General features: G+C 42.4%; 2 protein-coding genes across 8 annotated transcripts in view; one reads left to right on the top strand and one right to left on the bottom strand.

The window, feature by feature from the left end:
• The window catches only part of DLG3 (discs large MAGUK scaffold protein 3), a 56,980-nt gene that overhangs the window by 21,951 nt on the left and 22,125 nt on the right, over positions 1–12,904 (bottom strand). For 4 of the 7 annotated variants that reach the window (XM_065900101.1, XM_065900102.1, XM_065900103.1 and 1 more), the window contains exon 1: positions 2,960–3,030. In XM_065900101.1, the coding sequence (XP_065756173.1) occupies positions 2,960–3,030 (71 nt within the window). Of the gene's footprint in view, positions 1–2,959; positions 3,075–12,904 lie in introns of those variants that run through there. The other 3 variants (XM_065900099.1, XM_065900098.1, XM_065900100.1) reach the window with 1 other exon arrangement.
• On the top strand, positions 11,617–12,418 carry LOC136142587 (chromobox protein homolog 3-like). The gene is given in 3 exon segments (XM_065900843.1): positions 11,617–11,964; positions 11,966–12,104; positions 12,354–12,418. Coding segments are annotated over 3 exon segments (552 nt in total).

The raw sequence follows: 12,904 nt of genomic DNA, 5'->3' as shown, positions 1-12,904 counted from the left end.
AAAATTTACTATCTCCAGAAGCAGTTCATTCCACTTTCAGACAGTTCTAATCATAAGCTCTTTCTTCCTTATGTTGAGTTGAGATCTGCCTTGGGTGACAGAACAAATCTAATCCCTTTTCCGCATGATAGGGTGACACAATTAGTTTAGATAAGGAAAGTAAGGAGGATGAGTAGGTGTGGGGGTCCATTTGGAACACACTGTTTGTTTGAGGCACTGGGAGGGCAGCTCCAGTCACGTGTGCAACAAGTAGTTGATATGTGGGTCTGGAGTTCAGTAAAGAGATCAGAGTCGTCATTTACACAACAGGATTTGAAGCTGTGAACATAAATGACATTGCCATTTATGGGGCAGAGCTAATGAAACGTATTGAGGAATGGTCAGCAAGGTAGAAAGAGAGCCTTTAAAGAAGAAAGCCGGTAATACACGGAAACAAATATGAAGAGATCAGACCAATGGCAGAGAATCAGCGAAGCAGTCACTACTGACAGAGTTGGGCTTCTGCCCCTCTGGAGCCTTCCAGAGTTGCTTGGAACCATACCACCATGCTGATAAGCAGATGCACACTTCCTTTCCTATTGAAAGAGAAGCAATTTGAAGAAATAGCAGCAGCAAGTACAGACGACTGCAATATTTCCAAGCCTGGATGCTAAGACCAGTTTCTCCAAATAAGGCTCCCATGCTCCTATCTTTGGGGGAAACACTGCCTAGTACAGTCCCTCCTGGAGATTGATCACAGTAAAGAACCCTATTTTCCTCTGTTTAATCCTGCATTTGCCCAACTTACTGAACCACTGATTTTTCACACAATACTTAACATCTTGAGGAGCTAGTGTTTCCTGGCACATAATGTGGCAAATGTGGTGAGAAGAAGAGAAACAAGACAATAGTTTAAGGGACTATTGGTAATCAAGGGAATTTTTTTTCTTTCCTTATTAAGAATGGAAGAACCTTGAATATACTTAAATGCTGAACAAAAGGAAGCTACTGTAGAGTAAAAAAAGGCCAAAAACAGGCACAAAAAGCAATAGAGCGAGCCAGGCTTCAGGCTTTGGTAGAGGGTTAGCTTAGCGAAATACCTCAGCTCGCTAATCTAGCCATAAAACATTATTTCCCTTGATGAACTCTAGTGATTACAAATGTTCACTATTCTAAACCATATTTACTTTCCTCTGAGGATACAGATATTATCTACATAAGACTAAGGGCAGATGATATAAACTGTATAAACTGATTCACTAGAAACAGAGTGCAGTCTCCACCCTCCTCCCCAGAGTCAGATGGAATGCGTCCCTTGCCAGGACCAGAGAAGGGTGTTCCAGGTCTTCCAGGTTGAGAGCTGATACCCCACTCCCCCTGCCCAGGCAGGGAGAGCTCTAGCACAGGATAGGTAGAGAGGGGAAATTTAGAAATAAAGCTCTCCAAAGAAACTGTCTTGCCTAAAGATCAGCTTCCCACACACACTGGAGTGCCACATCTGCGGGGGCTGGAAGCACGCGAATGGAACAATCCTGACCAAGTCACATAACTATTACCCTTTTGCGGGAGGCGACAGCATATTTCTGAGTCCCCCCATTGGCACCCCAGTGTCCAGGCTGCAGATCCAGAGCAAGGGCTTAGGGACAGAAAACAGGAGACTGAAAAGATCACCAGTGACTAGTCCAGCCTTCCTCCTGCTCTCCTCTCTTCACAACAAATGTGAAGAAAGCTGCTCTCAACACAGAGGGAGCAGAGCTGAGGGTTCATTTTAGAAAAGAACCATGAAGGGTTCTAGTGGGCTTGAGGCTCAAATCTGGGCTCCCTTGGCTCTTCTCCCTGTAGGAGGGTCAGGAACTAGCAACTGAGGAAAAAGAAAATCAAGCACCCCAGAGAAAAACTGCAATTAGCATTTATATCGGTTGGCTATGTCATCTCAAACCCCAAGGACAGAGTAGATGTCACGTTGCCAGGCAACTAGCAACTGTAGCCTCCCCTCCCCACCTTCCAGCTGGTATCAGAGGCCACTAGAAAAAGTTTAACCCAAGAGTCTGATACAAGCATTAAACACACACACACACACACACACACACACACACACACACACACAGACACACGGCTCAGAGGAGTAATCCTACCACCTCTTTCTCCAAGGATTTTACCCTTGGAGAGGTACAATATGCTTGCCCCAGACTGCTGGAGTTTTGCCAAGAAGCCCAAGCAGGAAGAAGGAAACTATCCCTAATTCTAGGAGGAGTCCATAGTGTTCATTTAGCAATCCAACTCTCTAAGAGGTTTGTACTTCGACCTGACAAAGTATTATAATGTGACTCAAGGGTCAAAAGCTCAGCCTTGGACAGTATCTCAGAACAGCTTCCAGCAGCAATACACTCAATGCTATATATCCGTTCCACCCACCCTTCCTGTGGAAGATACACCATCCCATCCCATGTCCCATGATTCAGATACAGCAGACCAGTGCACAGGGAGTGAGGGAACACAATTAAAAAAAAAAAAACCCAGAAAGCAGCAACCTGTCAGTTCTTTGGTTTCTTAAAAGAGACCCTGTACCAGAACGCAGTGATAGCTGATATGCTCGGATACAAATTCTGATGTCTATTATGCATATGTAGAAGGGGGGAATGCCAAGTTTCCCCTGAAATCACAGATTGCAAGCAAAGTACTTTGAACATTTGAGTGCTCTCTGAATGCTGAATAGCAACAACCACCCAACAGTCTTTTACAATTAGAGCAAACTGAAAATTTCCCATACTGAGTCATTCAGGAGCAAAAAGGAAGAAGCCAGCTCACAAAAGGGAGGAGATACTGACCATAAAGTACACAACCTGAGCATACAGTGCAAAGTGTTGTTTTAGTACTGGGAGTACACACTCCCTACCCCACTAGGTAAACAAGAAGGGCTGGGTTGGCACGGAACTCCCCTTGTGCAGCACAAGGCCTGGTGCTCAGAGGTGAGACTTACCTGACGTACAAGGACCTCTTCTCACTCGTTCGCAGGGACCCAGACCCGGAGCTCATACTGCTGTTCATCATTTGTTCTCGCAAGTCATGTATCTTCGATTCAAAGCGACTGTATTCTGTCAGAGACAAGGGAAAGGACAAGAAAAGAATGAACCCAAGGAGTTGCACCAAGCCTGTGTGCCAGCGGCCAAAGAGTCAGGAGGACCCTTGGCTTCAAAGCAGCCAGAGCCAGCCCAGTCAATCTTTGCTTTGATAAGCAGAGTACCTCCTCCATGCACAGAAAGATTTCTCTCAATCCCCAGACTAGTAGAACGAAAGAATACACCTGAAAAAGGAGTAACATTTGGACATATCAAATGGAAAAACTCACTGATCCTTAAAAAAAATAACAACTGGAAAGAGGTTCCAGTGCAGCCTTCATTAATCTTTAGAGCAGGCACTAAGGCCCAAGGAGAGCAGATGGGAAAAGAGACTTTCCCGAAAAGTGGATTGCAGAGAACAGATGGCCCTGAGATGCAGGGTGGTGGGGCAGCGAAGGACCTGAGGCCATTATATCACTGTTAGGCAAAGATGATCTGTTTCTAGATGACTTGTTTTTTTTGAGGGGGGACATTGGAATGCAGTACAAAGGTAAAAACAAACCTCGCAATCAGAAGAGAAGATCACAAAGCTCTCCTGAATTATTTCCCTTTTAACAAACAGGGTCTTTGGCTTCAGTAACAACTGAACATTACAATAGAAATTCTCCCAAACCCAGAAGTCTGCTGACATCTCTCTCCTCCAAAACCATCTAGCCAGGGGGGTCATAAGTCCATGCCCAACTTTGTAGCCCACTGACACCATTACAACAGTCTGAAAAAGCCTCATCATTCTGGAAAGGTGACTACAGGTTTACACCCGATGTAAGAAAACCTGACATAGGAAAATTAACTCTATCCATACAATTATTATAAAAGGCTTTTTACAGGGCTACTTTGCTGTGACACTCTCCTAGCACATTTTAAATATGATGTTCACATTTACCACAAACACACACACCCTGCACATTTTTCAGGTCTATAATTGCCAGTCTATAATTGCCACATAAAATGGGATATATCTAAGGCACAGACTGTGAAAACGGTAGAAAACAGGCATACTTCATTATGACAAGCTGATTTTAAAGGAAGTCACAATTTATACTGGGGGTTGAAGGTTGGGGAACTGCTTTAAAAAACAAACACATTTCCAGGAAATAAGAATTCCACAAAAGCATTTTCATGCACCACAGAGGGCTGGCAAGAAGCATCCCCATCTAGTCTGTAAGACTCTACAGGCAGAAAACAAAACACCTGTTCTAACACCTGACACTCCCCTTCCCTCAGCAAAGCAACCTGACCTTCAGCTGGGTATAAAGGGAAACAGTAAAAAGCCTTAACAGGAGGGAATAGGGTTCTAACTCATACAAATATCCTCTTCTCAACAAAGTTTCTTTTTGTTCACTCTGGTACCAATGAAGCCAACTGGTTAAACTCATGTGCTCTTTCATTCAGCACGCACTGGTGTTATGGTGATTTGTCCTCATTACTTACTCCTGTCCCTGAAATCCTGCAGGAAGCGGTTAAGTCACTGACTCACCCATTAAATGTTGGGGAAAGAAAAAAAAAGAGAGGGCCTCCCTGGTGGCGCAGTGGTTGAGAGTCCGCCTGCCAATTCAGGGGACATGGGTTCGTGCCCCGGTCCGGGAGGATCCCACATGCCGCGAAGCGGCTGGGCCTGTGAGCCATGGCTGCTGAGCCTGCGCATCCATCCGAAGCCTGTGCTCCGCAACGGGAGAGGCCACAGCAATGAGAGGCCCGCGTACTGCAAAAAAAAAAAAAAAAAGAAAAAAAAAAAAAAGAAAAAAAGAGAGACAGCAGCTGGACAATGTCCCTATTCTGAGGGTTAGAAGGCAACACATCAATATCAATGAGGCTTCCCAATCTAAAGGTAGAAGGTGGTGACCAATCTGTCATGGTAGCCCTGGATGGCCCAAGCGCGCAGCAGCAGGGCTATCTACCTCTAGAGCCGCCCAGGCGCGGGTCCCGCCCCAAGGCTCAGCCCTCCAGCCCAGCCCTCTCCAGTTGGCTCCTTTCTGGCCCTCCTCCCCACTCACCGGCTAAAAGGAGACTGGGTGAGACAAAGAGATTTCTGACCAAGCAACCCCTTCTTGAGCAAGATAAGTAAAAGGCAGAAATATGCGTTGAACACAGAAAAAAAAAAGAAAAAAAACCCCACCACCCAATCTATCCTTAAGCCATATTCCCCCTCTCCCAACTTGTTTATATATTCTCTTCTTTGGAATTGGCTTGCCCACTGAACTCCAACTTAGCAGCCGGTCATGGCAGTTGCTTAGTAACTACATTTCTTAAATAACCCTTTAAAAACAACCGCCAAACCACCATTTCCTCAAAGCTCCTAATCCAAGGTTGATAACGCTGGGCCAGAGAGCCCACTTAAAATAGACTATAGAAAGAGAACAAGGCTATTGCTTTAAGGAAGCCACTTTCTGTTTTCTATGTGCTACTAAGCTTTCAAGTCTATTAAATAGTGTTTTATTCACTTTTTCCCCATTCAGATGATCCCCTTAGAGTTCTAGCTGCTCATCGGTCTCTGCCTTTTATTTGTAGAGTTATCTAATGTCCAGTAGGCACAAAGTAGGCTCCGAATAAATGATTGTTGGGTAAACGAGGAGCAGATTAAAAAACTCTGCCCAAGTCGATGCTTCTGTTCTCAAACTAATAAAACTAATGGTTTATTTAACTCATGGCTGCCAGCTTCACTGAGGGCTTGGAAAAGTAGTTAAGAAGTATTCCCATTTGCTTTTGTTCCCAAGGTTAATTATTGGGAGCAATTGGAGTATATGTTTTTTAAACACCTTTTTGAGATGTTAATAACCCACAGTGGGCATCTGATTAACAAACTTTGTTTATAACAAAGAAAAAAATAATTCTAACAAAAAGCTGTTTAGAATAGTCTTTAGATAGTACCTCATCTTAATATTAGAGGCCTCATTTTCCAAGGACAAAAGCTTCAACTAAAAAGCATCTGAATTCTAAGACCTTACAATTTGCCAAGGTCCCTTCTTTTCCCCTTCCACTCATAACAAAGCCGTTGCTGGAAGGCATCTCCTAGGCCTAAGTCTTTGCCTAAGAAGCCCACCAGACCAGCCTCTTTAATCCAAAAGGCCTACTTCAAACAGGCTATTTTAAAGAAACAACACTTATTACTAAAATCTCAAGTCTACTAAACTGTGTTATATTCATTTTTTTCCCATTCATATGAACCCAACCATTTGTGCTCCACAAAGATATCCACGGTCAGTCATTGCTCCCTCATTCTCTTTACTAATCACAGAGAGAAAAGGGAGTGGGGTAGGGGACAATCAGACATCATTCCCCGAAACAGGATTTCTCACTGACCATCTGGGGTGCCTCTGAAAGATCAGGATTTGGGACCCTATCCCCTGATACACTGACTCAGAACCTACTGAGTGGGCCAAGGAATCTGTATTTTTAACAAGCATCAAGATAATTCCGATGCCAAATAAAATTTGAAACTGCTGGTCTTGATTACAGAATTGAGTTTTGTTTTGTTAGTTCAGGGAAAAGATAAGGTAAGTATCCTGCAGCCTGTCTCAAAAGGAAGTTAGGACAAGAGGGTTGGAAAGCTCTCCAAAAAAAAAAAAAAAAACTGGCAATACAACTGCAAATTCCACGGGAAAGGAAAGTGCTAAAGAAGCCTCTGTCCAATATATACACTACCAAACGTAAAATAGATAGCTAGTGGGAAGCAGCCGCATAGCACAGGGAGATCAGCTCGGTGCTTTGTGACCACCTAGACGGGTGGGATAGGGAGGGTGGGAGGGAGGGAGGGAGACGCAAGAGGGAAGAGATATGGGAACATATGTATATGTATAACTGATTCACTTTGTTGTAAAGCAGAAACTAACACACCATTGTAAAGCAATTATACTCCAATAAAGATGTTTAAAAAGAAAAAAGAGGGCTTCCCTGGTGGTGCAGTGGCTGAGAGTCCGCCTGAGGATGCAGAGGACACGGGTTCGTGCCCCGGTCTGGGAGGATTCCACATGCCGCGGAGTGGCTGGGCCCGTGAGCCACGGCCGCTTAGCCTGTGCGTCCGGAGTCTATGCTCCGCAATGGGAGAGGCCACAACAGTGAGAGGCCCACATACCGCAAAAAAAGAAAAAAAAGAAACCTCTGTCCAATGTGCCTGCAAAGAAATCTAATGAGTTTATACTTTTTTAAATTATAAAAGTAGCACATGATTTTTTAAAATCTTTAATTTTTTTCTTTGGACATTCCTGTATCATTTCCCCATCCCACTACCCAGAAGTAACCAGTTAGGATTTTTAGTATGTATCCTTCCAGACTTACTTCCATGTATATATCGTTTATATACATACACTCACAACTCACATAGATTCACAAGTTTTTCTCATTCTGATATATAATGGAAACCTATTCATGTCAGTACACAGTGATCTACCTCGTCCTTTATAATAGCTGCACAGTATTGCATATTATGGACAGACCATAATTTATTCAGTTGTATCCCAACAGACATACATTTAAATTGTTTATAATTTTTTTATATTACAATCAATACTGCTCTGTATATTTGTATGAGCATTTCGATAGCATAGACTCCTAGAAGTGAAAACGCAGGGTCAAATTACATGCACATGAAAAAATTTGATCGGCACTACCAAAATGAACCCCAATATTCTGAAACCTTCATGACTGGAAGTGAGGATAAACTGCTAGTCTAAAGCTTCCAGCAGCTCTTCTGTTCCTGAAGAAGTAGAGGCAGAATTTACCTTTAAGGACAGATTGATCTTTTTGTTTGGGGGAAAAAACTCTGATAAGCCTTTTGGTTATGAAAAAGTAAAGCCAAGACTGCATTCTGGAATAGACAAAGAGGAACCTCAAATGTTCTCTGCATAATCACAGAAAAGGTCCTCCTGTGGGTGGAGCTGCTGATTCAAAGGGCTTGTCCTACCACCTATATGATACTTTATCTACCTCTAGAAATATCTACCTCTAGACTTGACCACTCTGCCTCCTCCTACTTAGTAATTTCATGCCAAACCTCCCTGGTACAGTAAATGACAGCCCCCTTCCTCCTGTGCACAACCAGTGTTTCCTCCTGTGCACCACCAGTGTTTCCTCAGTGTTTTGCTGATGTTCTTCCTAACTGCTTCCTCAATCCATCTTTCTTTCTAACTTCCATTGTCATTGCCTTTTCCTTTTCTCATGATTATTTTTATCTCTTGCCTGGATTTAGGTCACACTGTGTTATCTCTTCTCTGGACCACTGCTATATTGCTCTAGCTGGTGGTCTGCCCCCAGGCTCTCCAAACTCCAATCCAGCTTAAGATTCTTATTTGAAAAGCCTTCCTAAAACGCCAACTTGTAGCCCTCTGTCCAGGTATCTATAATAACTCAACAGCAACTAAAGAACTTTAATATCTCAACTAAAATTTCAAAGACTGCTAAAACCATCATCTTGTCACCCTCAGCTGATCTATCCCATGTTTTATTAGACAGATCCTCTTTTGATCTAACCTGCCTGGAACTCTTGAACACAATTTGTTCATTCCTACCTATTATTCCCTTGTCCTGAAATTTTCCTCCCTGCCTGACACTGAACATCCTTTATGTCCTTCACCACTCAGAAGTTTTATTCATTACTTATTCAAATCTTAACTAAATGTCTACAGTGTGCCACGCATTATGAGAGCTGATGGGGATATAATGGTAATCAAACAGTTCCTAGAAATTACAATAATGAAAAAAACAACAATTTAATTACAATTTTAATTACGATTGTGACAACTGCTATGAAGAAAATGCTACAAGACGAACAGGGTGACCCAATCTACTGAGTGGGGGAATGGGAGGTTAACAAAGGTTTCCATGAGGAAGCGACATTTAAGCTGAGACTTTAAGGATGAAGAGTTAGCCCGTGGAAAAGGGGTAAAGAAAGCATTCCAGACAGAAGGAACAGCATATGTGAGGGTACAAAATATCTGGATCACAGGGAAGTAAGGGAATACTGGCAGGAGATCAGACTTGTAAGGTAGACAGAGGTCAGATTATACATGACCTCGTGGACTACAGTAAAGATTTCTGCTTTCATCCTAAGAGTAACAGAAAGAAGTCACTGAAAGATTTTAAGTAAAGGAATGACATGAACATGTCTGTATGTGTATCACTATGGCTATTGTGGGGAGAATAAGTGTGGTGCCTCACATGTAGATTTAAGTTTCTTGACAGCAGAGGACCATGCTTTCTCTTCTTGCCTAGGCCCTACAGCCCCTAGGGGGGCCTGCTTTACAGCATCCAAACCAGCTAGCCCCCTAGCCTCTGCTCAAATATATCCAATGTTGGGAAGCTCTGTATTCCTTAATTATTAGACAACACTATTCAAGAGAAAATTCTTGGATTGAGGGCCATCTCTTTTGCTAGCTGGTCCTACTTAGGTGTCTAAAACAGTATAAAACATGATGGATTCTCTTCTGCATAACTGTATGAAGGAACAGTTTAAAGAAAATCAAAGAGCTGGGAAAGCCTGGAGCAGGTTCCAAGACTACTGAGTAAGACTGAAGAGAAGGTAGAGTGTGAACAGGGGAAGGGGAAGTGATGGAAGGTTAGGGGGCCAGATTATAAGAGTTTGAGATAGGACTTTTCTTACTAGGCTTTGGGAACCACTGTTAAGTGTTTAAATAGGAAAGTGATACAATTAGAACTAGGTTTGGGGGAAGATTATTCTGAGAACATAATACAGAAGGGAAAACAGCGACAAAGATAACAGAGACCTGTTCTACTAGTATAGACAATGACTTCAAAGGCTTGACATAGTGTGGGGGCAACTGAGGACAGAAAGAAGAGGCAAGAATCAGGAAATATGCTGGAGCTAGAGGAGAGAAAATCTGACATCTGACTGGATGTGGGGTGAGAAAGGATCAAAGGCAGCTTCTGAATTTCTTCCTGAAAGACCAGGAAAAGGTGGGATAATATCAGCCATAATAGAAACTGGCCATCATGTACTCCAAGTAAGTTCTCTATTCTCCAGGCTAAATACTGTTACTTCCTTAACCATTCTTCATCTAACATGGTTTCCAGGCCCTCCACTACCTCTCCCTTTTTAAAATCTAGTGCCCAGAACTTGTGGTGATGTCATTTTCTTTACAAAACTGTAAGCTCCTTGATGTGGTTTTTGTTTCCTTCTCAAAGTTTAGCATGGCAATCTGCACCATCGTTGAGTCAACGATCTTTACTGAATGTGCTAACTCACTATAAAGATCCAACAGGACAAACCTGGACACTGTAATTCTCAAATTCTGACTCCTCAGGAACTAATGTAAGAAAAAAGAATACAAAACTTTCTCCTTCCACTGACCCCAAAATGGTTAAAAACTGAACAACAAAACCACAAACCACTTCTGCAAAACACTAACATATCAGAGGTTTCAAGACCTACTTAATAGCCTAATAAAGCATCAAAGAGGACTGAAACTACAATATTCACTAATATGAAATGGACACATAACCAAGCCTCCAAATCCATTTCCCCTATAAGACTTTGATCTCAAATGCATCTACGTTCCTAATGACAGAAAAACTGTCTTCTCAGGATAAAAAAATGACATTTGTCAGTAATTTGGAAAAGCAGAAAGAGGCTCAGTTTCTCAACCCATAGAAGACTTATGTGGTTCTATTTGATTATGGGTAGGAAAATGTTGTAGAGACAGGGAACAATGGGAAGCAAAAAAGGGTACTTACTCTGCATGAAGCACTGACTACCTATGGTTTGAATGAAGATATAAAAGGTAAATGCTCCAAAATAAAATAAAAACCATGCCTACCAAATCTGGAAGTGACAATGAAGCTGGGGAGACAACTGGATGACAGACTTCAGACACACAGATTGTGACAGGTAGGAACAATGGAAAGAGGGGAATACAAATAGAATGCAAAAGAGAAACGTAACTTCCTGACCTTGAGTCCCCACACAAATACTGAGTAGGGAAGACAGGGCTGAATAACAGCATGTGTCTTGGTTGGCTATCAACACAAAACAAGGCAATAGCTGCCCAAAGGCTCGTTTGTTCCTATGGAAGTGAAGGTGTTCCAATCTCAAACTCATACAGCCCTCATTTGCCATTGCTGAGCTGCCCTGAGCTCAGAGGAATCACCCGTTGTGCAAATGTACAGAACTCGTGAGAGTCACAGATTTTGATGAGTATGAATTGTGTTTTAGGTTTCTACAGTTGCCTTTGGAGTGCAAACCCTCAGGATTTGTATGAATTACAAGCATCTGTCCCAACAACACAGCTCATGTTTTCAAAAGAAATGGATGGAGCCAAAAGTAAAATAAGCCCATCAAGAAGATACCTGTCAGTGTGGTGATAAGTACATGAATCGTCAAACAGCACAACATTTCTTGGAATCACAAACCTGTCTCTATAAAATAATATGAAGCCTATTACTTGGGTTAGTTTCTAATTATGGGGCCTACTATTTAAAGAATCTGACACCTCTAACAGAAGCCGCAGACCCGGACCGGAGCAGCTCGGAGGCGGTGAATAATAGCTCTTCAAGTCTGCAGTAAAAAATGGCCTCCAATAAAACTACATTGCAAAAAATGGGAAGGAAACAGAATGGAAAGAGTAATAAAGTCGAAGAGGCAGAACCTGAAGAATTTGTGGTAGAAAAAGTACCGGACCGACGTGTAGTGAATGGGAAGGTGGAGTATTTCCTGAAGTGGAAGGGATTTACAGATGCAGACAATACTTGGGAACCCGAAGAAAATTTAGATTGTCCAGAGTTAATTGAAGTATTTCTTAATTCTCAAAAAGCTGGTAAAGAAAAAGATGGAACAAAAAGAAAATCTTTATCTGACAGTGAATCTGATGATAGCAAATCAAAGAAGAAAAGAGATGCTGCTGATAAACCAAGAGGTTTTTGCCAGAGGTCTCAACCCAGAGCGAATAATTGGTGCCACAGAGAGCAGTGGAGAATTAATGTTTCTCATGAAATGGAAACATTCAGATGAGGCAGACTTGGTGCTGGCAAAAGAGGCAAATATGAAGTGTCCTCAAATTGTAATTGCTTTTGTGTGTGTGTGTGTGTGTGTGTGTGTGTTTTGTGGTACACGGGCCTCTCACTGTTGTGGCCTCTCCCGTTGCAGAGCACAGGCTCCGGATGCGCAGGCTCAGCGGCCATGGCTCACGGGCCCAGCCGCTCCGTGGCATGTGGGATCTTCCGGGACCAGGGCACGAACCCGTGTCCCCTGCATCGGCAGGCGGACTCTCAACCACTGCGCCACCAGGGAAGCCCTGTGGCTTTTATTTGTAATTGCTTTTTATGAAGAGAGACTAACTTGGCATTCTTGTCCAGAAGATGAAGCTCAATAATTGTCTGCATTGCTTTTTATATATTTTTTTTAATCAAAAATCTGGGTCTTGGTTTTTTTTGATTTATTAGTGTGAAGAAATAACTACATTCTAATGAAAATCAAGTTTGATATGTTCGTTTTGAAGTAGTACTGGGGAAGTTGTTGGGTTTTGGGGGGAATTTTGGGGGGTTTTGTTTTTGTTTTGCATCTGTAGCACTGGTTACTTTGAACAAATAAAAGCTTTCTGTAGTTGCTTCCTTTAGCAGAAAAGAACGTTTGATACCACGGTATATTATTTCCTCTGCATTAGAGAACAGCTTTTCTAAATGTTCGGGAAAATCTCCATAGTCATTACTCAATCGGAATTTAGAATTTTCATTTAACTCATATATGCCTAAGGACCATTCTGGGTTTTTTGTATGTGTATACATATGTAAATGGTTGGGGGTTTTCTGGTTATTGTTTAAATACATTTACCAAAACAAAAACAGCCTTTCACAACCAG

Source organism: Phocoena phocoena, chromosome X, assembly GCF_963924675.1.
Source record: "Phocoena phocoena chromosome X, mPhoPho1.1, whole genome shotgun sequence".
Lineage (NCBI taxonomy): Eukaryota > Metazoa > Chordata > Mammalia > Artiodactyla > Phocoenidae > Phocoena > Phocoena phocoena.
Note: the sequence above shows the minus strand (reverse complement) of the source record. Positions and strands in the feature narration are given on the sequence as shown.